Source organism: Arvicola amphibius, chromosome 8 (genome assembly GCF_903992535.2).
Source record: "Arvicola amphibius chromosome 8, mArvAmp1.2, whole genome shotgun sequence".
Lineage (NCBI taxonomy): Eukaryota > Metazoa > Chordata > Mammalia > Rodentia > Cricetidae > Arvicola > Arvicola amphibius.
In genome coordinates, this window is record NC_052054.1 from 55,879,535 (window position 1) to 55,906,339 (window position 26,805).

A 26,805-nucleotide genomic window follows, 5' to 3' on the forward strand; every position below is an offset into this window, starting at 1 on the left:
CCAGCACCACTTGGAGCATTATGACAATGGGGTTCTGTTTTGCTTTACTACACAGTTGTATGTTGGCAACATTTTAAATTCTTGGCACAGATAAATTTAAGTGAACTTAAAGAAACCCTGAAAGCAAAAGAAAACACAAGGGAATCTTGAGTGTCTAAATGTAATTAGAATCATTATTTTCTCAACATGCAGTTAGCAGGGAGTCATGAGCTTGGTAATGGTGAAATGGGAGCCACGACAAGCTTTTGTGAAGCACGTTTAGATCATTCCCTAGAGACTGCTGTCACTTCTTCAGACCCAGCTATTTTTAATCTACCAAAAGGGAATCAAATTTACTTGTGCCTTCTCTCTGGGGACAGGTTAGGTTCTGGAACATTGATGAACAAGAAAGGAAATTTATTCTCATCACATGTTCCATGAGGCCCAGAGCCATGCCACCATGAACCCTGGGTTTCTCATGAAGAATGCTTAGATTTGGGTTAAAGCAGCTTTTTGGAAATTCATGTTAAATCCCCAGGTTGCAAATGTGCTTCCCAATTAATACGGAGTGAAATTTCTTGTAGCACCCTTTGTGTTAGCTTCAAACGGCAGAAAGAATACTAATGCCAGGAGTGGGAAATGTTCCTGAACCCAAATACTCCCAGTACCCTTCACCCACTGGAGGGCTGAGTACAACATATGCCATTTCTGAAATGGGTCCTAGTGTTCTGTGGCTCCTCACTGTGACCTCAAGTATATCGATAAATATCCATAACTCATAATGAAAGGAACACTGGATGGTATTGAGCGTCATGACATTACCACCCTGAGCAGTCTCGGAAGCTAAGCAGGGTCTGGCCTGGCTAGGACCTGAATGGGAGCATTATGAGGTTCTACATGCCAGTGATGTTTACTTGCTTTCTAATAGAGCACCCCAGGGTGGGAAATTGGGCATCATGGCTGATACTGCTGGGAAAAAGAGGGCTGGGAGGGCCGATGGAGCAGGTAGAGACAAATTGAAAAACAAAACCTTCAAAATATGGTTCTGTGACACCCTTCAGTAGGGGCAATAGGATTGGGCATCTTATTTCAAGACACGAGACAAGCATTGGTAAAGCATGAACATTTATATTTAATTTACATCTTAACAATTTGCACATAAATAACAATGTAAACCAGTACGTAAACATAAGATAGTTTGTTCTAGCAAAGTAAAAAGCCAATAACTTTGGTCAGTTTTAACTCTGAGGAAAAAAAAAAAAATAAAACCACTGTTAATTGTGGGCTCAACACTCACATGTAAGAGGCCTAAGAGGAAGTACAGATGGCAAGAAAAGCAATTAGTACTTGTAAAACTCCTCCCAACACAGGAGGAAAACAACGTAAGTTCACAGAAAGAAAGCATATTTGGTGTCAGTGTCACGCTTTGGTTTACCTACAGTTAAGGATTATTTTCATCAAACACAGATGCATCCAGAAATGTCAGTTTTGAGCTGGGCTGCAGCTCAGCGCTAGCTTGCTTGCTAGCGTGTGTAGAATCTCTGGTTTTGATCCTGGTAGGTGTTGAGAAACCCATCATGCTAATCAACAGATAAGGCTCTTGGGTTTCCCTGGGAGATCTGATGTTTTCCTCTTTGTGTGTTGATATACAAAACACTAGACATCAGACCGAAGAGTGAGGAGGTGTCAGGGTTCCAAAGGAGGGGGAATGAAGAAAGTAGAGTGGAGATGGAAAATGATCTTTATTTTTGTGACCCACCTGACACAAATGTAGCACAAAAATTAAATCGGACAGATGATATTCAAAAGCAAAATGGCGTTTCTGTTCCTCCCTAGTTGCTACGTGGCCCTTACCTCTGCACCAAGGTGCTATGGTCTCTGGTAGTAGGCAAGGTGGTGCATGAGCACCAGGTGTGATCATGAGGTCATGGAGTTGCAAGCAGAACCTCAGAAAGAGGTTCCTTCTGCTCTTTAGGAAAACTAGGTTCTTTTACATGGCTTGGCTCACAATTTAAGTGGTTATAAATATATTATATATACACATGGTATAGTGGTATAAATAGATTCATAAATATACATCATTCTTCGCTACACCTTGAACACCAACAGGTAACCTTTGGGCTTAGACGAGTACAAGACAGAACAACCCAGCCTACCATTCCAGAGCACACGCGCTCAGCTGAGTAGCAAGTCATGAGATAAGACATCACTTCCTGCACTCCTACTGGGTCCACTCAATGAGGTAATTGTTGTTGAACAACTTTGCAATGCCCTTTCATCTTCAATTAAATTAATTATAAAATGCAAAAACACAAATACTGAGAACAGCTGAGTTTTACAGAAATTACAATTGATGTGTTGGGGATAGGAATGTTCATTACCCGCTTAACCTAAGATGACAAGAATACCCGTTTGTTTATTTGTTTTGTTTAACTTTCTGTTCATTTTTGTTCGTATTTTAAGTGTGGCCTGAGCCTATCGACACCAAATCTTTCTTGGTAGGGCACCACCTTTGTGCAATTGACACTAAGAAACAAAAACAAGTCAACAACAAAATGACACCCAGACTCAAGCCCCCAATCCACACACACACACAAAAATATCTGTGCTTGAAGACAGATTCTTGGTGGTTTTAACATGGCATTTTCCCTTCTTCACATTTTCAGATAACACACTGGGATGCCAAAGTCATATGGCCACTCAGAATGATCCTATGACATTGGAGATAGGAAAACCTTATGCTTTTTGGTGGGACAGGCTGGCAAAGCCTTCCTGTCACTATTTTGGTAAAATTGTGGCAAGGAGGGGAAAAATAAATTAACACTGGAAACATAAAATATTTCCTTTCTTATTCCTTCCCCTCAAATTATTGCTGAGTAATTCTGCACACATATCCCCAACTTACACAACGTTGTTCAAATGATACTATCCTCTGAGTCAATACACCAACCATATGACTTTGGCAATATCAAGACCTCGTTTTAAAGCATTATTATAGAGAAACACGGTCTGAAATCACACAGCTGTCTACTAGGTCTCAGGTATTTCAACAAACGTGCAGAAATTATCTACAAAGAATGGCCACAAGACAATAACATTTATACTCAAATTACAAAGAATCTTTCCAGTCATTGTAAACTTTTTTAATTATTGCTTTTTGAAAGATAAACTGTATAATAAATTATGAAGGATTATCATTGAAAAAATAATTATGGCTAGGCAATAGTTTTAGTAATAGGAAGGCTATGCAAACATATCCACACAAATATTCAAAATACACAGGCTGTAAATAAGTATATATATATATATGTATAATATGTATATATGTATATATAGTGAGTCTTTGCCTCATTTATGCCCTGAGATTTTTGGTAACTTTGGAGTCCTTCTTAAATTCCAGAGGTGTGGGGAACCACCTCCTTCCAGGAGATCTTTGCAGACCTGGAATTGTTCACAAGCAATTCAATACAGGCACCCTGACTCACCAAGTCATAACCTAAGAAGCAAAGCAAAAACAAAACACTTATTTTCTGAAAATCTTAAGGATCCATCGGTTCAACTGTTTCTTGTTTGACCTTTACAGGCACCAGAGGTAGTGGGTTGCTGTGAGGCAACTTCATGAGGGACAGGTCTGATGACTCATAGAGGTTGCACCCTGAGGAGAGGAGTCCATTCCCCATGTTTCTTTGTAAAGACACTTTCAGACCAGTTTCCTCTTTCTCTTTTCTGACCACAGATAGAATCTCATTCTCCACCATAGAGGTCACATCTATGTTGTCCTCCATGTCCTCAAGACGGTCAGCATTGTCACTAATGTCAAACTTTTCAATTTCTTCATTGATTCGGGTCAGATCCTCCAAAGGCAGCCCAGGGGCCGGGGCCACGGGACAGTTGCCTTTCAGGTGGACCTTGAGGCTGCAGAGATGGATGTAGCTCTTATGGCATTGGGTGCACTTGTGGGGCCGCTCCCGGGTATGCAGTCGTTTATGCAGCTTCAGGTGCACAAACTGGGTAAACTTGGCAGGGCACACCTTACATTGGTAAGGTTTTTCTCCAGAATGCAGTCGAAGGTGGGTCTTGAGATTGCTTGTGCTGCTGAATCGCTTGTGACAGACCTAAGTGTGGCGACGAAAGAATGCAGAGAAAGAACAGAGGGAAAATCATTAAGATTAAATATTGCCAATATTAAATATTAAATAAAATTACCGATATTAAATATTACCAATGTGAGGGGCAAGACAACAGGCCAATACCCAGCAACCTTGGAATACCAAAAGCCTCTTTAACGGCACTGGCGGTGTGGTAAGCCATAAGAGGGAGGCACTGTTTCTCTGTGGTGATTTCCTCACCTACTGACAGCTAACTGTGGCATCCACCCATCACTAACAGCCTGTGAGCAGCTACAGAGCCTCCAGGAGCTTCACAGTACCAGCAGCCTGTGGCAAGGCAGGAATCTTGTGCTGGTTGAAACATCACTGGAAGGCAACGCTAGAGATATTTTCTACGAAGGCCGAAAGCTCTACCCAGAAAACACTGCCCACCTGACATTCATGTGGCTTTTCTCCCGTGTGCACCAGGTAGTGTTTCTGCAGGTGGGCGAGCTGAGTGAAACCCTTGTTGCAGGTCTGGCATTTGAAAGGCCGTTCTCCACTGTGCACTCTCAAGTGGACCTGGGAAGAAGCCACAGGCGTTAGCTCTGGCGTTGAGGTGAAGCTTACCACTTAAGTGTCTGCTCAAAGAGCCCGACGTATGCGATGCAAGGCCCTTAGGAAAAGGCATCAAGACAAACCCACATTTTCAGTATTCAGCAGGCAGTACCCGCACAGCCCAGGCCCAAGCTAGGTCTCCTAGAGCTCAAGTGTAATTAAAAACCTGCATCCTGGCAGCCAAATACAACCCGCACAGTGTCTGGAGGCCTACCTTCAGGTTGGAGAGCTGACCGAACGTCTTGGCACAAACATTACACTCATACTTGATCTTCCCGTTCTGCTTCTTCAGCGGGTAGGGAAGAGTCTTGTAACCAGTCATGTTTCTTTTGTTTTTGATGAGATTCATGGCTCCGTCAGTGCTGGGGGCTGCCATCACTGCTGAGGTAGCTTTGGGTTGTACCACGTGTTCGGACGTGGCTGCGGTTCCCGCTGTTGGAGAACCACTGGGGGGACTACTCTCGTCCTTCATGCTGGCGGCAGCCCCGGTAAGGGAAAAGGCACTGTGGGGTGCTGGAACAAGCATCTCTCTGGGGTGCTCCGGTGGAAGCAGCCTCCGGGCTCCATCTGTGGGCAGGGAACTTGGTAGGGAAGCTGGGGTGAGCATTGGATGAGGCAAGTTGCCTCCACCAAGGAGGTTGCTGTAGACAGGATACAACCTGGGGAAGAGGCTGAAGTTGTTGATGCCATTGATGTTGTTCATGGTGCTCAAGCCACTGGAACTTATGCCATAGGGTGGCAATAGGAACTTGGGGTAGTGAGGATTGTAAGAGGGGATGAAAGCTGGTGAGAGGTGGGGGGCAGGTGCGTAGCCAGGGTAGGAGCCCAGGCCCTCGGAGCCATAGGAAGCATTCAAGTAGGAGTAGGAGTCCCGGGGTTCCGGGGGACCTGGCACCAGGGGCGACACGGTGTTCCCCGGGCTGCCGTGGGGGCTGGAGCTCTTGAGGCTCTGTTCCGGGCTGCTTGCCGGGGGGCTTGGAGTTGTGGAAGATGGAAGCGGGCTGTGGGTAATGTAAGTGGGTCTTTCTATCCCGTAGGCCAGGGACGCTTTCAAAAAGTCTTCCGGCAGAGGTGCCCGGATGGGGTAAACAACCCGAGGATAGAAGGGCATGTCAGGGCTCCCATCTTTCCTAAAGCCATCCATGTCCTTTTCTAAAGTGAGGGGTGAAATGTCGGAACGGTAGAAGTCCTTCCTTTTAGAGGAATTGGAGTCCAGTTTTAGGATTTCTTTCACGCTGTACTCTCTCTTGGGGACATTCTTTGGGTAAAGTTCATTTTTCTCACTACTGTATTGCTTTGGGTTGCTTTCCATTTGTGCTAAAATGAAGAAGAAAGGGCGGTTACTCACAGACTGTGGAGAACCGAAGTGAAATCAGAAAGCATTCTCTCTTCTTGAGAAACCCTGAGCAGCAGCTGGCAATGCGAAGGCTAGACACCTGGCCCCTCACGCCTCTCACTCCAGAGGGCTCTGGGCCACCCACTCAGAAGCGCTGCTCCATTTCCTCCAAGGAAAAGAAGTGGGGACGAGGACAACAACAAAAACAGGGAACAATGGCAGTAGCCTGCACCCAGTAGCAGCACGGCTTCCATGGCAGCCTGCACACAGCTGCGGCAGCATTCGGACAATCTCGTTTTCCATTAATGCAAACTATGATACAAAAGTGCTGTTCAAATTGGAACTGTAGAGCCTTCGCTCAGATGGGGTGGAAAAACACAGGGGTGGGGGTTGTCACAGGTTACTAAGTCATTCTGATGTTTGCAGTTTACCTAAAGGAAATCGGCACACTCTGCAGCCTTAGATGGAAGATTAAAACTAGTTTAAGTAATGAACAGTCATCAATTTTCAACTCGATTCTCTTTAAATAGGGACTTCTATAAAGCCCTGTTGTAATTGCCTGTGCCAAATAGATTAAGGTTACGGATGCTACCCTTTATGGCCATTGTTGGATAGCACTGGAATTTCACCAAGGTTCTGGTCTAACTAGGCTACCATCTGGGCTGGCTCCTGGAATCATGAGGCGTGACAGCCACCTCTGCCAAACCACAACAGGTACTTCCCAAGCCAGTTCAATTACTTACAGCACCAAAGAAAACAGAGGCAGCTAAGAGGAAAACATTTACTCCTAGAGACAGCATATATTCCCTGGTAAAGCTCAGAAGCAATGAGGACCTCCCTAGACTATCTACCGCCGTCTGGTCCTATTACACAGGGAATATGAGGCCCGCAGGAAAAGTCTCAGCTCAACTTCCCTAGACAAAAACACATATGATACACAGGCTGATCTATGGCTCCCGGGGTGCTGCCTCAAACAGGCACTCCTACACCCACGAGTGTGCTGAGGGCAATGGGGGGGGGGGAGGGTGGGCAGCACATGGGTGCAGGGGCTGGGATGAACATGCTTCAAGTAGAAGCAAGATTCTTGGCTTCTGCCATTGAAGATTGTAGCAGATTCAGGATGACCTTTAAGACACGGAAAAAAGAAAAAAAATGTATCCTTTGTACCCTTATAAAATAGCCCCGTTGGGCTTAACTGAGAAGGAACTCCAAGCTTGCTACCTGATAGGTCTGAAGGCAAACTAACTCCTTGGATGCCCAGAACTAAACCTTTCCAATCCATTCTGCAGGCTGACAGCCGGAGGGATTCAATTCCAGTTGGAAAGCCCTTTAGAGGATGTTATCTCCCGCAGCTGTTATCAGTTACCCCTGGGCAGCCAGAGCCCCAGAATAAACACAGTGGACAGCACTATCAGGGAAGATGCTGGTGAGGTCAGTGATGGAAAGCTTGCTGAGGGAGAGCAATTTCTCAAGCCTCTAAACCAAAATAAATATCCCCTTATCAGGCCAATATCAGTCTTTCGGTGAGGCCCAGCAGGCAGGAAGTTCAAATTGTCACTTTTGTTTTTTAAAGCTAAAATGGTAAAGGAAAAGAGACAAGTAAGCTGGAAAACTGATAGGCAAGGCACCCCACAGTCACAGGAAGGGATTTACTGGAGGTTGAAGGATAACGACATGGAAGCAGTTGAGGTCAAAAGAAAGAAAAGGAGATTGTGTTGTGTACAACGCTCCTAACTCTGCCCCCCCTTTTTTGGAGGGGATGGGCCTTTTTCTGCAGCCTTGGTTGGTCAGGAACGTGTTCTGTAAACCAGACTGGCCAAGAACTCAGAGATCCACCTGCTTCTGCCTCTCAATTGCTGGGATTACCTCTCAATTGCTGGGATTAAAGGTGTGCACCACCACACCCAACTCTGCCATTTTTATGTGGCAAATCATGTCAAAGCCTCATAAAGTTTTTGTGGTAGCCCCACCGTGGAAATGTAACAAACGGAAGCTCTCAGTGTAAGGAATTAGGCTCTCTCTTAGTGCTGCGCCCATATTAAACCATGTGTTCTTGCTATGCACGTCAATTACTGAACTAATCTGAAGCTAATGGTTGAGTCAACAAAGAACTCAAAACTTCATTTTCTCTGTGACACACATAGGAGCTGCGTTCAGTGTCTCTATATTCAGAAAAACAAGCCAACAGCTTTTTCTGAAGAAGTATCTGCGACGAACTGTCAGTGTCTCTAAAATACTTTACATCTGGAAATTATAGACTGTATATGAAGGTACATTTTTAAAAACTCATCCTTCAGCAGCTGAGTAATCAAAGGAGCTGGTATCATTTCTAACTCTCCCACTTAGCAGCTTGAGTTAACATGAAAAGGAAAAATCAAGATCTGTTTTTGTTCTTAAATCTTAAATGGCTGTAGGCGGACAGAGTCATTTCAAGAGTGAGCTGCCTCTGAGGTTCTGAATGGCTTAATTATGCCGACTCACATTTTCGATCTATAATAAGCAGCCCCAAGACTACAAGAAAGAACCTAGAAGTTCTGCAGTAGGCAAAACAAAGTCTGTTTTCAACTGAAACCGAGAAAGCAGATTAACATTCAGAAGTCTATAATTTGGTCAACTGATTTCTAGATGGGTTAGTTAGATAGATAGAAAAAAAATTACCAAAAAGATTGGGAGGGCCAGGAGGTAAACTTCATAGTTCTCTTTTATCTTCTTCCCTCCCTTTTCTTTCTTGCCAGTTTGTGATTTCTGGCCACGCAACTTCCCTTCACCCCATCCCTATTCTTTCCCCCTGCAGAAGTCCTTAGGGAGGTTCTGGACAGACCTCTATTGTGCTTTCAGCACGGAAATCCAACACAACTCATCTTGGACACAAGCTCTGCCTCTGAGGCCTGATGAAATGGTGGAAATTTTCCTGCTCACAGTCTCAATCATCAGTTACCACACCTGAGCCAACAGGTTTCACAATCAGTGGCAGGAGCCTTGGAGTGCGACTGTATTGTTAACTCTTCCTTTAGTAGGAATATCAGACAAAGGAGGTGCTAACGTGACACTCAGGAGAATCCTGACTAATTCAAAAGGGAGAGCTGAAGAGCAAAGATGTCATTTCACAGTATACATGGGCATTCCTTCTGAGCACAAAGAATCAACACTTGAACCAGGCATGGTGGGCACATGCCTGTAACCCTAGCATTTTGGGAGTTCGGGTGAAATCACTTAGAGGGTATCCTTGGCTACCTATCAACTTTAAGGTGAGCCTAAACGGAATGAGGCCCTATCAAAACAGTAATAAAAAACAAAACGCAAACACGGGAGGAGAGAGATGGCTTCCTTTGGCCAGGCTGGATGGTACCCACGGTGCTCAGTTCAAGGGTGTACTATGCTGAGTTAGGGGCCCTGGGCCTAGAACCTATAGTGTGATCCTATGGGAAAGGTGCTGAATCTATGAGTTTTCAGAGAACGGAAAATTCCTTTTAGTCTGAGCATTGTAGAAGGGGCATAGAGGCAGAAGCAGGCAAATCTCTGAGTTTGAGGCCAGCCTGATCTACACAGCCAGTTCTAGGACAGCCAGAGTCACAGAAAGAAACCCTGACATGAAGAAACAAAAATCAAAACCTAAACAAAACCTGCCAAACAAATAAAACCAAAACTTTCAAACCTTCAACATTTCGTTTTAATCAAAAAGTGGTCATTTTAAAAAGTTCTACAAAGTTCATCAGTCCAACCCAGAACATGTAAGCATAGTTACAAGAAAGGTTAGAATCTTTTATTCTTAAATTGTTCTGAAATAATTGACTGAAATAAAGGAATGCTTTGTAGGTCATGACAGAAACTTTGGCCAAACCGAGAGAGAGAGAGAGAGAGAGAGAGAGAGAGAGAGAGAGAGAAAAGAAAAAAAGTAAAAGCTTATAAACCTAAGGAACCAAGAATCTGTCAAGATAAAGTGATGGGTGGTTACCGTAAGACTGATTAAAAGATGAGATTAATTCATTTTACCATAAGGAAGGAAGCTAAGATATGAAATCTTTTAGGGTTATTCACTTAGACTACTTGAAAAATTTTGACAGTTTTTCTAGAAACAGCCCTCCACATGAGAGCTTTATTCACAGGTATCTTTACAAGATTTCAATGACCACGCTAAGCCCTGACACATTATGGCATAAGGACTACAGCCAGCATGTTCAACATGTCCATACTGGTCTGCATTATGCCTCCAATTGCCCCCTTTTGCATAAATTAAAATTGGAAATACATTTTTCCTGTAACTTTCTGAAGATTCAGAGTCGATCATTTTATATATATATATATATATGTATAATAAACATAAACAATAAATATTTGATAATTAAGTTTCATAATAAGGTCTAGGGATATTAAAAATGTTTTCCTCTTCCTAGTCTTAGCTAAAGCCACCTACACCAACCAACAGGTGATGAAGCCATATAATTAAACAACATGTTATTAGCTCACAGGGGCAGAACTGACATGACTGGCATTTTTCATTTTTTTTTTTTTTGTTCTGTAATCCACTTACTGAGATTCATCACTGTGAGCTCTCCAGGATAAGGATAGTGAAGCCTCTCTGCAAAGTCCCGACAATACCACACAAGAAGTTCCTGGTTGGCAGGGATGGGCTTAATGGTGTAGAAGTAGATGTTCATCCCGTTCTGACAGGCAGCCAGGTTTTGCTCGCGGGCAGAGTGAGCTGGATTCACGTAGCGCATCCAGTTGCTTTTCTCCTCATTAAAGCCATCAATGAAGTGGTGGAACTCCTCTCTGGAGTAGATCTGTCCAAAAGAGAGGAATGGCGCAGGGTGAAAGGCGGCTAGCCCAAAGCCAGGGAAAGCTCCCCCACATCTCTCAGAATAAATGAACCATGAGCAAGCAACACAGCACATGTGATTCCAGCCTTCATTGCCTAGTTAGAGAAAGAATCAAATCACTGGTCTGGTGGGACCTCGAATCAGCAGAAATGAGGTAAGGCAGATTTTGTCAGTTACCTTTTCCATTTCAATTTTATGGTCTTTTCATGGGGGGGGGGGGAGCGGGCAGATAGCAAAACAATAAAACACAGAATCTCCTCTGAAGAGCAACCTGGAGTGGGAGAAACTGCCACCAAGAGGTACTCTTGTTACAGTAGCGAATAGCGAATGGGCACCTCTGCTCAGCACACTTCCAACTATGCTGACTTTTAGTGCTTTGAGTCACTGGGCAGACGAACGTCAAACTGGGTCCCAGCTTTTTTCTATGGCCTCTGTACTTGTGTTTCCTACACCTCCGCCTGGGGCTCAGACTCTGCAAACATCCTCCACCCCCAACCCTGAGTCCCACAGTAACACTTGTTCAGATGAATACTTGGAACCCTGCCTTTTTGTGGAAACACTGGGTGGGGCAAAGGTGAATTTCACCTGCCATAACAAAGCGAGCCACTGGCACAGAGGCCAGGTTTGACAGTCTACTGAGAAGTCACTTCTCCTCTTGGTAAACATGTGCAGCCTTGTGCCTCTCTTTCATGCCAAGGGAATAAAGAGATTCCCTGGTAGCTGTGAGGAGGCTAGTTAAAACGGCACACACAGAACCACGCTTTAGGGCTTTTGGAAAAAGAAGAGGAAAAGAAAATATATGGTTCCGGTAAAGAAGAACATAGAATTTGTCCTTTAGCAATGCTACCTCTGGCTAACAGCTGGACTCACAAAGCTTGGTATAAAGGCACAGTTAAGACAGGGGAAAAAAAAAACAAACAAAAACACTCTTACTAAAACCAAGGGGTAGTAAACTCACTCCTTATCTTCTCCAGAAAGTTCCTTTCTTTGAAGAGGCACCACCTTCCTGCAGACCCCAGAGCTTTCTTTACACACAAGACACAGTCTCCAAGAGGTGCGGTGCTTGCTCACCCCAGAGAGCTCTACAGGCAGCAAGCTATTGCCTAGTCTTAGTCACACACTGGCTGTGTGAGCAGTTCTGTATTTCTCTCCAACGTTATCAGAAATAAAAAAGGAACTCTGTCCCTTTAACACAGGCAGTAAACAGCAGAATCAGTTTCTTTTAAGAGTGACTTCCTGTGAACTGTGAGGGGGATGCAATGTGGCTTCATCAAAGCAGCCTGTGAGAGCTTCCGCGGTGTGTCTTGTTAAGAGAAAATGTAACAAGACTGGGCGAATTCAGCTATCAAGAGGGGTTTTCAAGTTTGTTTACTCTGACGCGCAAACTTCCAGGAACATGGGGTTCCAGCGCTCTTGCACTAGGGCGGAAACAGCTAGCCGCGGTGTCTTGATCCCAGTCGGCTTTCCACAACTACAGTTTACTGTATCCTCATTTAAAAGCAGAACTGCGGATGTCATGGAGTCACACACACCCCAAGAAAATAAAATCATGCGTTTGTACAGCGCACACCGATGCCTGCCTTTCCATCTATTATCAAGAAGATTAAACACGTGCTGACTCATAGTACAGTTACAAGAAATGTCACTGGTTTCTCAACTTGAGCATCTCTTTGACTGTGTAATTTGCATGAAACCTTTTCATTCCTCACAACAGATGTTCATATTCCTGCCCTGGGAATCGGGCTCTGCCAACATGTGAGAGGTTTTATTCCCCGCTGTGTTTGTTGCATGTGAACCACTGATTTAATTCATCCCTCCCAAGGAAAGCCTTCCAGTTAAGTATTATTATGATTCTGTACATCTTTACATGAAACAGAACTGGGAGAGTAATGGGAGACTCTTAGGTGTTTCTTGACTATTTTCAAAATGACAACATATTAATTACCATGTCAGATTGTCTTAATTCAGACCATTTGAGGCCAACATTAACAGGACCTCTCTGGCCACATCTGAGAAAGACAATAAAGGTGAAAAGGTACTCATATTCTCACACTGTCAGTCCTGTAGCAATACATTTTAACACCAAGTAATTATTAAATAAGTAAAAATCGAGAGCAAATAATTCTTAACAAATCTACAACTTCAGTGTAGAAGTAGCGAGTTAAGTGTCTGGAAATAAAATGTCCTAGATGTAGAAGAATCTCTCAGGAATAGCTTCATTAGACATTTCCTAAGCAAATTCTTTATAAGTTACTTATGCAAATGCATCAGTCAGGGCAAGCATGATGCAGGCTTGGCCATGACAGTATCTTTGGGGGATGTGTACTTTATGTCTGTATGGGAAAGTGCTCACAAAATTCCCATAGTTCTTCATTTCCAAACTGAGCACGCCAGGGACATCTTTTGGAAAGGGAGACTGACATTTCTTTATCCACTCCCAATTCAGATTTTACCCATGAATCGCATCTCCTCAGCTGCCTCAGAGTCCTTGCAAACCCTGGCATCCCAAACGCGACTGTATAGGTCCGAGCTTTTAAAGAGCTGGGCTAAGCCACGTCTATCATGTCCCATCATGCGAGAATTTTCCTTATGCTTAGCAACTTAAGATACTGACAAATGTAACAGTTCTACAGTGCAGATGGATTTAAATAAAGACTTCCGCGGTCGTTCTCTGCCCCACTAACCCACCTTCTACCTATCCTTTCCTAGTGACATTTCTCTTCAAGATAATTCATTTATGATAACTCTTCCATTCAGTTGAAGTGAACTCAGCAAGAAATCAAGAAAGGGTGAAATCTAAGGCTTGGTGACTCATTACTACTTCCTCGAACAGAAATGCAAATGAGCCTGCCCTTGAAGCAAGCAGCAAGCTGTTTCCTTTCATCACAAAGCTGTATGTAATGAGTTGCAAAAATCAAGATTCGCATGTAGTCCATATCTAACCACCTACAGCCAATATTTCCAAGTGGTTTCACTGAACTTGCTCAGAATTCCAGTGTTTCCTTGAGTGAACCTCATTGTTTCCCATAACTGGTTGAAAAGGAAGTGACCCCGTTCTTTAAGTTCTATCTACCCCCAAATATTGAAAAGTCTTCAAAATGTTTCCTTACTTACCCGCCAAAAATATTTCCTGTTGGCGTTCTTGGGAACTGTGTCATTGGTGTAGATTTCACCTATCAGGGGTCCAAACCTCGTTCCCTTTGGTATGTACTCCTTACTCACCACTCCAGCGACCTAAAGAGATTAAACATGAACTCATTACGCAAACCCACAGATGTCAATCTTGTCATTTCAGTGAACTGAATTGTCAATCGATGACCTAGCAAGACATCCATGAGGCCTCCACAATTTATACTGCTCCATTACAGGGATGCCATCGGTCTTTCAACGTTATCCGGGCACTGAAATAGTCCAGGGGATTGTTTGCTGGTGTCTGTGCCTCTTGCTTCATTGCTTTTCATGCTAGAAGAGCAGAATTCTGTTCTAAGGGAATAAAGCTGCGGAGGGAGATGTCAAGATTAGACCCTTCAGTTCCCTCCTTCTCCCTCAAACCATAAACACAGTGTACTTTAGGGGAATAAAAGAGTTTTAACCTCAGAAACCAAAATAATGCTCTTTAGTTCTTCCACCGAGGCCAAAGGAACCAGAAACCAAACACATTAAGTTTTTTTTTTTTCATTCCAGATGAGGCTTCTCCCTCCCCTTCTTTCCCTCATAGCTTGTAAGGGCTCTTTACTAGAAGAAAGATCTTTCAAGTAACTTTGTTCTTCTCTAACATCTACTCAATGGTGGTCAGAAGTCCCTCTTTGAAATGGAATGTGTAATGAGGAGACTGTGGCTTCTAAGATCTGAGGAAATGACCTTTTCAGACTGAAGCCTTCATGCATTGCAACTCTGAGGGGTTTACTAAAGAAACATGTTAAAACTATGGCAGTTCTTCCTTGATCATAACTTTCTTTTTAGGGTAATTTTCAAAAAAAAATTAGACACAAACTAGGAAGCAATTCAAATGAACTCTAAGAACTACTCAGAGTTCACCTTTCACAGTAGAGATTTGTTTTCTCAATTTAAATTTTGCTCTGGTTCAAAACAGAAAGGAATACCGTACTGAAATGGCCAAGGGCAGTGTTAAAGATAGTATTTATTTCTACTTTTATTTTTTCTTGGTGGCGCTTATATAAGTATATACCTGAAACAGCAGATGCAGATAAGTGAATTAATGCCTGTTCAGATGGTTTGTAGTGGAACCCAGGACTTTGGTTATACTACACACTGGTACCTCATTCAATCCACCAAAAATTTAACCTCTGGCTAATATGGAATAAACAAACTTACATAGCTTGGACAGGCCACTCTTTCTCATGTCGGTTTTTTTAAAATCATCAAATGCCCCTTTTCTTGGACAATCTAATATTTAATATACAGTTAATGGTGTATTCTTGAGACAGGAAAGGGGTGGAGGAAGAGAAAATTTTCTATACTCAATACAACTCGAAACAAAGTTAGTGAGTTAAAAGTGTTATTTTTGGTCCTATATGAATTTGTGGCAAAGGTCTGAAAAAGGCAGATGTTCATCTCCTCTGCTCTCATTCTATCTGTCTATGCTTCCAAGAACACTTCATCATCGCTGCTGTCTGTTACAGCCTAGCTTTGGAGTGATAGGAAGGAGCATCTCAGAGCAGAGACTCGGGAGATAAATATACACACAGAAAGCCTGGCTATTCTTTGCTGGTCATGGGCTTGTTTAGGACAAATTATTGAACTTACTTTGTAAAACTCATGGAATTGTCTTTTATAATACACAAATTATTAGACATTTACATTTGAATGCTTATTCCATAATATTAAAATGCCAAACAGGAAAAACAAATAATGCCATTTGTCAGTGAGCCAATAATTAGCAGCTGATAATTTCAACATATCCACTTGAAAGCAGTAATTTTGAGAAAGGCACTCGACTGGTTCCTCAACTTGGTTTTAAATTACAGCCTCCTGCAGACAGTGTCTTCGGAGTCGGAGCCTGATTACCAACAAGGGGCACTACACCGAGGTCACAGTTTCCCTTCCAAATTGCCGTCCCTCTCCCTACAGAACGGCCTCTTGGTTTTCACCTATCAGTCTTACCCTAAGAAAACACATTTTCTTGTGGCCAAAAGGAAGTTAATTAGAATCTTGTTCCTATAACCAAAGAATGTGGGGAAGGCATAAGCTATCTAGTGCCTCTTATGCACAACTATGGACTCGGCACTGTGGATGTTTACATCAGTATTGAAAGCACCTGCCATCTATAACCTCACAATCGCAAATGAACAGACAAGACACGAGAAGAACAAAAGAGCAAGTAGCCTTTTTAAGAAAGAAAGTACTGCTGTACTGGCTTCATATCTCAGCTACTCTGAAGGCTGAGGCAAGAGATTGGTAAGTGTAAGGTCTGTCTGGGAAATATAACCAGACTGAACTTCGATTGTAGATGATTTTTATGAATAACATAGAACCTTAATAATTAGAATTCCTACCAGAAACAGAGCTGAGAGGTACAGAAAAATTAACATTGATGGGCAAACAAAGACACACAATTCAGCGTTCTGAGATTAGAGGAATCCTGTTGCGTCTAAGTCACATATCTTTCACTAGTAGGGGTGTATGCCTCTAATCATAGTATGAAGGATGCGGAAAGATCACTGGCTTCTGGCCTGTGTTCACACTACAGACATCTCAAGATTCTATCTCAGAAAACATCAACTCAGCCATCTATAGCCATTCTAAGCTCAGCATGCTAATAACACGCAGTAAACACCTCTGTGTCAAATACATGTTCGCTTTGTTAGTCAAAGAAGACATAAAAACTGCAGCTCTAAGATGGGGACAGGAGCCAGAGGTGTTCTTAATGGAAAGTAGAAAACCAACTTAGAGGCCTCCTGGTCCTAAAAGTTCTGGATGAGTATCACAGCTCAACCCCACCTCCCTAACCCATTGTTTACAGCGTTCTATCCTAGGATCCAGCAAATGGTACAGAGGAACTTGGCCTGTGCTTTGAGCTGTACAGTGCTAAAAACACTAATTAAGAGTGTGTGTTCACCTAACACAGGAAGGAAACTTCACTGGAACTGACCAGGGTCCTAAAGAATTACTGCTGGGGACTGGCCGCTATGTGCCTTCTATAAACCTATCAGTAAGAGAAAGAGGCCTGCAAAGGCTGCCCATGCTTCATCTGCCCCTACAGAAGCCCTTCATGCTTGCTTTATGTACTGAGCCGACCCTTCTGCCACCTGGGCACATCTGTCTCTGTCAGGGCTTTGGCTATAGAACACAAACTGTCTGGAGCTTTGAGACAAAAACCAGGGCTTCTTTTTAACTTTACAAAATAAAGTTTATTAACAGTTCAGGATGAAATGAATGGGAATATGGAATGAAAATTCGATAATAAGGACAGCGTAGGTTTGTTTGTTTACTTTAAAAACAATCTACCCTTTAGATAGTGTGCAATATACACGCTCAAGAAAGCACGGGGATTTAAAAGAGACAATATTCGGTTCCCAATGTTGTCTGAGCTTCCGCACTTCAAATCAAGAGTATTTTAATTGCTTGTGATCTTTCTGCTCCCCAAATCTCATCCAGCTAGATTTTTTTCCTGTCTATTTTTACTGTAAGGGCATAGATGTAAGTCTGTATTTTGCTCCATTTTTCACAGGAATGAACAGGTGATTTTGAAAGGTTTCCAACGTTGTTATCTTTATATTAAAGGAAATGTGGTAATGCCTTGCCTTCCACGACCAAATCAAAGCGTTTGGAGGTGGAATTGCATGTTATGATGAGATCCTTTCCAGATGGCTCACCTTAATAATGGACCTCAATCGGCGTGGACACCAAGTCCTTGCGATCTGCCCGATGTTTGTCAGCAGTCAACTCCAAATCAGAGTCTCAGAGGAGCCACGTGTCCCTTGAGGACAAGCCACCCCAGCTGACAGCAGAAACCTGGCCTGGACTCTGCTCCTAAACCTCCAATTGACTTTTCTGTAGTCAAATACTCACAGATTATTTCAGGAGGCCGAGGGGAAACTCCCCACAAAAGAATAACCCACCAGGTTAAACGTTCTCAACGTTTTAAATAGCATGTCTGTATTTGGTTTTAGATCTGGAAATAGGAAGTAAGAACAGCCTCAATAAAAAGTGCAGCGTGATTCTGAGCCAGATCTAAAAATTAACGTTAAGATCAGAAATACAGCTTGTATGTTTTGTTTTTAAACCAAGGGGGTGGGGTGGTGGGAAGGTGCTGACACATAGCACAAATTCATAATGAAAAATGATCTTGTTAAAAAAAAATTCCCCAGGATGTCAGCACACAGTACATAAAGTAACAGCTTTTGCTATTTTAATGAAAACATTTAAAGATGACTGAGATAAATCAGTCAGATAAAACCTGCACGTAGAAAGAAAGGCCCTTTCCCTGTTTCCCCGGCTCCTGGGACTCACAGCACTAACTGAACAAGGAAACGACGGTGATGTATGTAAACATTTCAGCGAGGCTGGCTCTTCTGTCCCCGTGTGGTTTGCATCTATCATGCCCGTAATGGGTCAATTCTCTTTCACCACCGCTAAGGAGCTGTCCCAAAGTTCAAAATGGGGAGGGGGGGGATGGGGGGTACGGAACTAAGCCACACATTTTGGTATAAGCATGAGACAGGGTGATATTGAATTTTGTTTCCCGGTTGCTTTTGTGATGGAGAGGTACTACCTCCTATTCAGCTGTTCCACTTAAGAAAAATATGGGAAGAAGGACAAAGAATTCCAACTTCCTACTGCTACGAAGAACTCCCCTCAGGAACACAAGTACTCTCTCTTCCTGGTTGCTTAACATTACAGAAAAAGGGAAGAATTCAGCAGAAAAAAAAACCCAATAGGCTTAGTAAAAAGATAAATAAAGCCACAGTGACACCAAGAGGGACCAGAGTAGCATGATCTAGAAACACCTGGAGCAACCAGAGAACTTGGCTTCCAGTCTGTGCCTGACTGTAACTGCATAGCCTTTGGGGAAGTTGACTATCTCTCTGAACCTTGAACTAAATGATCTAATAGCAGAACTCCACTCAGCCATGATTTTCAGTAGGATGACAAAAACTGAAAAACTTTAAAGAGCTGAACCGAGAAGGACATTGTAGGGTAACAAAGCGAGGACCCACAAAATGGGGGTCTCTACTTCTATCCTGATAGGCTGAAGAGACAACAGGACATGAATGACCCTTTTGAGTGGACAGATATTTAGTCAAATATGATGAGGCAAAAAAAACCGGACTACACCTTTTAAAGCCACAGCCAGGCCTCAAACACCCAAACAAATGCTACATTGACTCCAAAAGCTATCCGCTCAGAGGCTTCTATTGCTTTCGGGAAGAGGTATAATTAAAGCTGACCTCTGGGGTTACAGTTTTTAGGGAATATTTACATACAAACTACAATTTAAATTTTGTTGTTTTTTTTATAAAATCTAACACTATTCTCCCATCAAAAAGAAAACAAGGTGAAGCTTTCGTGAACTCAAAGCTGAATTCCTCTGTTTAAGTTCAGATCTCTCTCCCCCTCCCGCCTTCTTAAAAACATTGAACTCAGACACACAAACAGGAAAGAGACAAAGTGTTTCCCGACTCCGGGACTTTCACATGCTGCTCCTTCGGGAAGGAGGAAAGGGATTCAGTGTGGCCATAATGAATACTCCCAGGAGCAAATCTGGGACTTTTACAACACAGGACCCCCCTTTCACTGCCCCCTTAGGACAGTAAGCATCAGAACCCACTGTGGGTGGTGGTAATGGTGGGAAGTCTGCTGAGGCTGATCCTCAGCAACTTGGCCCATCAAGAGAGCAACTGCCGAAGGTAGAGTCTCAGAGCAAGAGGTGGTTCTGCAAATCACTTCCCAGCTACACATCTCCCCGGCTTTAATTGTTATATAAAAGAGTAAACACAAATCAGGTGCTTGTCCCTTTGAAACAACAAAGAGGGTACCCACTTCAGAAGCAAGTGGGCCTGCCAGCCCGGCCAAGGGAAAGGAGCTGCCTCAGGTAAACAGTGGTTAGTGAAGTCATCCTGACAGAGGACACTTTTACGTGACCCTCTTCCTTCCCGGTTAATGCCATCACTTCAGTTAATAAACATGTCAAGGTTTGGAGAATAAATTTAGAAACCCAGCTAATAAAGCTGGCTCATTAAAAGAGAATAAAGCCATCTCAGGAGCAAAAGGAGACAAAAGAAGACATCTTTTTTTTCAGAAAATTTCCTTTAAAGCTGTTGTAGGACAGGGCCCGTGTGATGAGGAGAGACGCAGCTCCTGTACAGCTCTGCCCACCAGAGCTGCAAGTCAGCTCTTCCAAGACATGTCAACTTACCAAAGGATTTAACTGTTTACTAATTAGTACAGAACAGCTGACGGGAGGAGGAAACCAACAGGAATTGGCTTGAAGGAAAGCAATGAAAACAGCAGCTAGAGCGATCAATTATTTGCCAATGCATATATATACTCACAATGCCTAGAGAGAGCAGGGGAATTAACCCAAGTGCCAGTCAGTCTTCAGTAAGGCAGAGGCTTACCTCTTTGCTGTTGCTGGTGGCATACTTGAAAAGCAGGTTCCTTGGTAAGGATGCCTCTGCTTGAACAGAAGTCCCCCCGTCGGCGCCGGAATCCCAGGGGTGGTCATTCACTATGTAGGTACACTTCTCTTCAAACTCAGCCTCTGTCCATAGAGTCATATCAGCTTCCTCCATGTCCATTTTCATGATCCCAGTCCTCTCTGCTAACGCTTGAAACTTCACGGAGCTGGAGCTATACTTAGAGGCAGCCTGGAAGAGAAGGGAAAGGCCTTTTAATCCCCATTGTCCGGCGTTCCTGTGGCTCCCTCTGAGAGGCTATGACTAACACAGTAGTCTGAAGACTTTAAAAGCTGATGGAGTACTTGTACAGTTGAGTAAGAGTCCAAAGCCGTATAAAGCAGACTGCCTTGAAGAAGCACAATTTTAAAATGCAACCCTTGGCTAGGGGGAAAATTATATATATATATATATATATATATATATATATATATATATATATATATATCGGCAACTCGAGAGAAAAACAGCTACCTTTGAGCAATCCTTGACTTTACCTCTAAAGGCAGAATATGTTGTGGGCGCTGCTGTGTCCTGTGTCCCTGGACGCCTGGGGTCATGGCCGCCAGACCCTCAGCGCCTTGGAAAGGCTGCCTCAAGAGAAGTGTCACAAACAAGGAGAGGAAGAGGAAGGAGCGCTGTCTGACTCTGAATGAAGCTAAAAATGGAAAGCGCGTGTGGTGCAGGAGCGGAACCCAGCCTGCCTTTTCCAAATGGGGAAGACTGAACTTTCCCACCAGCTCCCTAAGCGAAACAACTTTCAAAACAACTGGGTTGTCCCCCTCCCTCTGGCGCGCTGTCTCTTTCATCCTCTAGCAGCGAAGCACGAGAGGGATTGCATCCTGCCAGCATCAATGAGTACCAGCCTTCCCGAGCTCTCATGGACCACAGGAAAAGAGAAATGGGTGAAGGGTGCTGCAGCCTTTTTGGATCGGTGGGCATCTCAAGTCAGATAGGAATAAAAACAAAATATAAAAATATTCATAGAATTCCCCGAAGAGAATTCCTTTAGGAACTCTCGGCTACAAATAGCACTTTCCATTTAAATGTGAAAGTGCACAAATTCCCAGAAGTCACTGAAGGGGCACAGCTTACTGTAACTAAGTCACACAGAAGACAAGGGGATCCTCCTGGAATCTGCCCTCGGAAAGAGTGCTTTCCAAAGAGGAAAAACAAACGCAAGGCATTCCCACACAGACGCGACAGATTAAAAATTAGGAATAAGGATATCCATGTAAGAACATGCGCTAGGAAAATGTAAACACTGTGGGAGTCCCTCGATGTGCTTTTCACATTTCCCCACATCTTCCCTAAATATCATGCTCCTGAGGTAGGGGTGGGGATATGTATAGTTAGTTGTCTTTGCCCCGGTTACAACTTGTAAGGTCTTGTTGGACAAACGATGTTAAAGTTAATAAAATTGAAAACCTAACTCAGCCCGGGATAGTTGCTTTGCTGGCAGCGGGAGAGGAAGCGGACTAGAACCACTTCTGAAATTTCAGTGAATTGACAATCATGTCTAGAACTGAAAGGGTTAATGATTCATACGGAAAAAGTCTTTTAAATGTTTGACAGTGCTCCTCGCATTAAAGCAGAAGCCTTGGTTTCTACTGCGGCTGCATTCTTAAAATAAATAAATAATAAATAAATAAAAAGAAAAAAGAAAAAAGAGAAAGGAATGAAAAGTTTTCAAATCAGATTAAAAACAAAATCCAGTTCCTTACCAAGGTCGTACCCACACGTTTTTCCAAAAGAAGATCCAACATCTGAGATAAGGTTCGCTCATGTCCACCCAGTCCACATCCTCCCGCGTCCCGGCCGGACTGAGCAGCACTGACGCGCACTTCGGCAGTCCCTCCTTTTCTACGGCCGCGGGCCGGGCTGGCTCCGGGCGGACAGGTGCTGCGCGCTGCTCTTGCGTCTCAGCAACACTGGAGGGCCGAGTGTCACGGCAGCGCTGTCGCTCTTCCTCCTCCCTGCCTGCCGCAGACTTTACCAACTGACGGGTCTGATTCACTCCTACCAGCCGCCGGGATGGGGGCGTGGCCGCACCTGGACGGCCCAGCCGTGCGACGGGGTTCAGGATCCCCCCCCCCCCCCGCCGCCGCCCCCGATTGCGAGCCGCCGCAGCTTCCTCTCTTTGCAAGTGGATTTCAACACGGACTGGGAATCTTCTTACTTCCCTTTGCAGGCGCTTGCCCTCCACGTTTACTCACGCTGCGCCGCGATTGTATTCTAAGTACTCCGGATCGCCTGCTTCCTGTCGCGGCAGAATGGGGCGGGGTGGGGGGGCGGACGGGACTCCTCCTCCGAAGAAAACCCAAATCACCTAAACTCGGTGTCTCAGTTACAGGATCCGACGTAGTTGGAAGAAGAGAGTTAAAGTATTTTGGTTTCACATGCAACACAAGGACGCTGTGGTAGTCCTGGAGTCGTTGCCAATGAAATAAATATTCTAAGTCGTTTCTCCTCTACTATTTAAACATGTAGAATTTCATTTTTCCTGCTAACTGGATACATTCTGCTTGGGTAGACCTAACTTCCTTCTTTCAACCATTTGGAAATAGGGAAACAGGAAAAAGTTATGATCGTGTATACTGGTTTTGTTGTGCCTACCGCTCATCTCCAAATCCACAGCCAGGCTTCTGAGGATGTACTACAGGGCAGAGGATGAATAGCTCACAGTTAAAAGGGGGATATTGAACTGATCGCTGTGAGTGGAAAGCTGTTGGAGGCAGTAATTAGTGGGGCTTGTTCTGAGCCTGGGTGGCTTCTGCCTCAGCCCCAGTCAATCCTCCGGAGAAGGAAGGGCATCCTGTGATGATGGCATACAATGTCCTGTTTGTTTATTATTAAGAGCGTGGACCTTGCATTCCTGCTTCTCATTACAAAACAAACCAGATGCTCTACTTCCTTCAATGGTCTTGTGCCTTCAGCAAGGAATCCTCTAATTCGGAGAAACAATGATGCAAAGGCCCCATTTATAGCCGGCACCCCATCACTATGGCTGTTTAGATCCCGGAAATTCAAGTCATCCCCTTCTCCTGCTTGCCTCGTCACAGTTTTGTTGTTGTTGTTGTTGTGTTGTGTTGTGTTGTGTTTTTTCGAAATTAGCTCTCCTTCAACCTTAGGCTGCGGTGTCTTTTCTAGTATTTTAAACACACGAGACATCCACACCCGCCCACATCCACATCCCCACCCACATTCACACACCCAGACCCAACCTAATGATACCAACTTAGTCATACAATGAAGTGGACATTTGAGTATTTGTTTACAGGAAGAAATGAAACACAGCAAAACAAAACCCCAACTGAATCATAAAGACAGGCCTGTTTATCTTTAAATTTTCTTTCAAGAAACTTTCCCAGAATTTTTGGGAGGCAGATGGGATGGGGTGGGAAGTAAAAGATTGTATCGCAGAAAATGGTATGCACATCTAAAAATCCTTGTACAAACTGTGTGTAGTTTAGAACAATCAAATTCCTACCAGGGGACGAGAGTAGCCCACACTCTCAGGGGGGCCATAGGTCCACCTGTTATTGCATGTTTTGCCAGAGGAGGCGCTAGCACCAAGAGGAAACAGGCTGTACGCTTGCTCTTGTGCCCGTGATGTAAAACTGAATGAACAATTCTTAGGAGTTCTCAGAAAGGTCCAAGTGATAATTAAACAAAAGAAATCCAGCCTCCTGCAGAGGGTTTATTAACTGATGCTGAGTCAGCACCACGGTGGACAGAAAAACAATGTAGTCATCCCGAGGGCTGGCCTGCTGCTAGCTGTCTCCACTGCCGATCAGTTAACACGTTTTTCTCACTTCCCTTTCAGGATAAGCTCTGCTCCTGGGCCACGGAGACGTGCAACTGTTAGTGAGTCCGCGACAGCGGTGTAAAGGGATAGGCAAAGGGTGGCAGTCAGGGTGGGAAGAGGGCTATTTTAGGCCAAATATTTGCTTTAATGACTGGAAGATGCCAGTGAATCAACTCACGGTTAATTAATATCAGCCTGCACTCACCTTCTGAGCTGGTGAAATGGGCTTGAGTCTAGGGAGGACGCAAACATCAAATACCAGTGTGAGGCTTAGCCAGGCAACCCTAAAATTAGTTCCAGGTGTTTCAGCTGAGTTGGACAAAGTCATAGGTGGAACTATCAGGAAAGTAGATTTGGGGAATACAGTATTGGAATACAATGCCCTTGTAGTGTTTACTTCTTGTTTCAAAGAGATGAGGAAAAAAAAAACCCACAAATAGCTCTAGGCCAATTTTTGATAATGATTATGGAGTTAAGGACAGAAAATGATGTAACTTAAAATGAAGGGCCCAGAAAAGGAGAAAGGATAATGGAAAGGAAGCAAGATCCATATTCAGAAAAGTCATGTTCATATTACAGTACCTAGGTGCTGTCCAGTGCAGAACTGCTAGGCAGGTGAGAAAGGGGCTGGTTGAATTGTCACCCAGCCCTGCCGGACACCACAGCAGGGCCATCCTGAATGTGGACTAAGTCTGGGAGTTGCTCGCACGGGGGACAATGCAGAGAGAGCTGAAGGTACCGCGCTCTGCAATCTTCGGTGTTAAAATGTTTGCTCTAAACAATCCCTGGGCCCATCTTCAGTCACTGTATTGTCTTCTCTAGGGTTAGGACCCCCAAACTCCCTCAGCAGTTGCCTTTATTAATTGGCCTTTCCCAGGCGGAGTTCCTTCATTAGGACTGTGCGAAATGGTAGCCCATCGCAAGCAACCCCAAAGCTCTGTTCTCAGAAACCCTGATCTTTCTTCTGATGCACCATCACAAGCCAACTTTTATTCAGTTTCAGCTCCTGGGCCAGGTCCCTGCCCCCTCGGCCTTGGGTGGGTTGGGAACCACTAGTGGGCCAGACGGCTGTATGGGGCAAAGGAATATTGTAGCTATCGTAGCATGAAGGGAGATTGAGCACCAAATCTGGAGACCGGGCTCCACTTGGGTTAAAAAAACCTTTTTTTCCCTAAGGAAAGTTTTAAAAAAATGGGATGAAATATGCTCAAGATGAAACAAGTTTTCATTTTCTAATTCAACTCCTGCTCTAACCAAACAAGGTCAATGACAGGCTAACCACATCAATAGAGCACCCCCCACCCTCTTCCCCACTCCCTACTCACCCACCCACTCTCAACCCCCACACCCATTTCCCACTTCCTGTAAGTTAGGCATCTTCATGCTGGTAAACATTTGGGGACCAACTGTAAGCCTGAGCCTAAGAGAGGGGCACTGTGGCTTTGAAGCCCTCCCACATGTCTCAAAGCCAGGATGAGAACTGGAGGGGCATTTGGTTTTTAAACTCGAACAGCCTTTTCAACTCAAGTCACTGGGTTTGGCTTCTCTGGCTGCCTTTCTTTTTCTTTCTTTCTTTTGAAAAAAAAATCTGGATAAGAACAAGTATGTGTGTGAGCGAGAGAGAATGTATGTATGACACATGCTGTATTATGATGCGGAATGTGTGTCATGGGTGTGATATGTGTATGATATGTTTCAGTGATGTGTTAAACCAATTTAAAAATAGCATCAGCTCCCTTTGCATGACACAGCTTTACCTCCCCAAAACTGGAGCAAACACTGGCAGGGCCTAGACTTTGGAATGGTGATCCTAGGGGCCTGTGGCATGTTTTAGAATGATGTCAGTGTTTTGACTTCCTAAAGAACGGAAACAAAGATTAAGTAAATTAAAGTAGGACTCTCTTTTCTCTCTAGGAATGTAGCAAAGATATGTGCTCTCCTAAGGACTGTAAAAACCTTAGAGATGGCTGCCATGTCAGGACTTCCCAGAGCTGTCCATACCATGACACCTTAGTGTATTTTGCTTTGTCATCAGAGTTACAGTTTTGTTTTTATCTAATTATTCACATATTTTAAAGTTATTCATTCCATTGAACATCCACCAACTTAACAAATAATGCCAGCAGTGTGCCTCATCTCCATGGCATCTGTAGGGGAAACCGCTGTGGGTTTCCAAGATCTGATTGCCTTCCTGATCATGCTTTTATTATGGTGATTCAGACATGAGGGATCTTAATTCCTGAAAAGGCTGTGGGAAAAGCAATCATTTCTGAATCCAGAAAATGTCTTCTAAGCCTGAATTTGGAGGGAAAGGAATGAGCCGGTACTAACAGGAGGCAGAGCAGAGGCCCTGAATGAAGGAGAGGGGGGAATCAGGGCAGGTGCACACTCCAAGGCAGGTTCCTTGTGTCTCCTCTCCTCTGAGGGAGGAAGAATAGCTTCCACCTCAGTGACACCCTGGGGCAAATGTTTGCCACTCTCTTTCAGTGGGAGGAGAAGCTTCCCAGCAAAGAGGAAA

The 26,805-nt window shown here is 44.0% G+C and overlaps 1 protein-coding gene across 4 annotated transcripts; it reads right to left on the bottom strand.

Annotated features, from left to right (window-relative positions):
* Nucleotides 1–1,258: 1,258 nt before the first annotated feature.
* On the bottom strand, nucleotides 1,259–22,370 carry Prdm1 (PR/SET domain 1). 4 transcript variants are annotated; one of them, XM_038339679.1, is made up of 8 exons: nucleotides 22,204–22,265; nucleotides 20,785–20,863; nucleotides 20,423–20,671; nucleotides 13,956–14,075; nucleotides 10,553–10,805; nucleotides 4,900–6,002; nucleotides 4,521–4,649; nucleotides 1,259–4,094 (listed from the first exon to the last, which is right to left on the bottom strand). In XM_038339679.1, exons 1-8 carry the CDS (start codon nucleotides 22,263–22,265, stop codon nucleotides 3,519–3,521), a joined length of 2,571 nt encoding a protein of 856 aa, XP_038195607.1. In that variant the 3' UTR covers nucleotides 1,259–3,518. The 4 variants fall into 4 exon arrangements, with proteins under 4 accessions (XP_038195607.1, XP_038195605.1, XP_038195604.1 ...); XM_038339677.1 differs by lacking the exon at nucleotides 20,785–20,863 and having other exon boundaries at nucleotides 22,204–22,370; XM_038339676.1 differs by lacking the exons at nucleotides 20,785–20,863; nucleotides 22,204–22,265 and adding an exon at nucleotides 20,977–21,088.
* Nucleotides 22,371–26,805: the final 4,435 nt, after the last annotated feature.

Coding starts and splice junctions, on each gene's coding strand:
- Prdm1 (XM_038339679.1), bottom strand. CDS start 22,265: ATGAGCGAACCTTATCTCAGATGTTGGATCTTCTTTTGGAAAAACGTG. Junction 14,076..20,422: donor CCACCAGCAACAGCAAAGAG/GTAAGCCTCTGC, acceptor TAATCTCTTTAG/GTCGCTGGAGTGGTGAGTAA. Junction 10,806..13,955: donor ACAGGAAATATTTTTGGCGG/GTAAGTAAGGAA, acceptor TCTTTTGGACAG/ATCTACTCCAGAGAGGAGTT.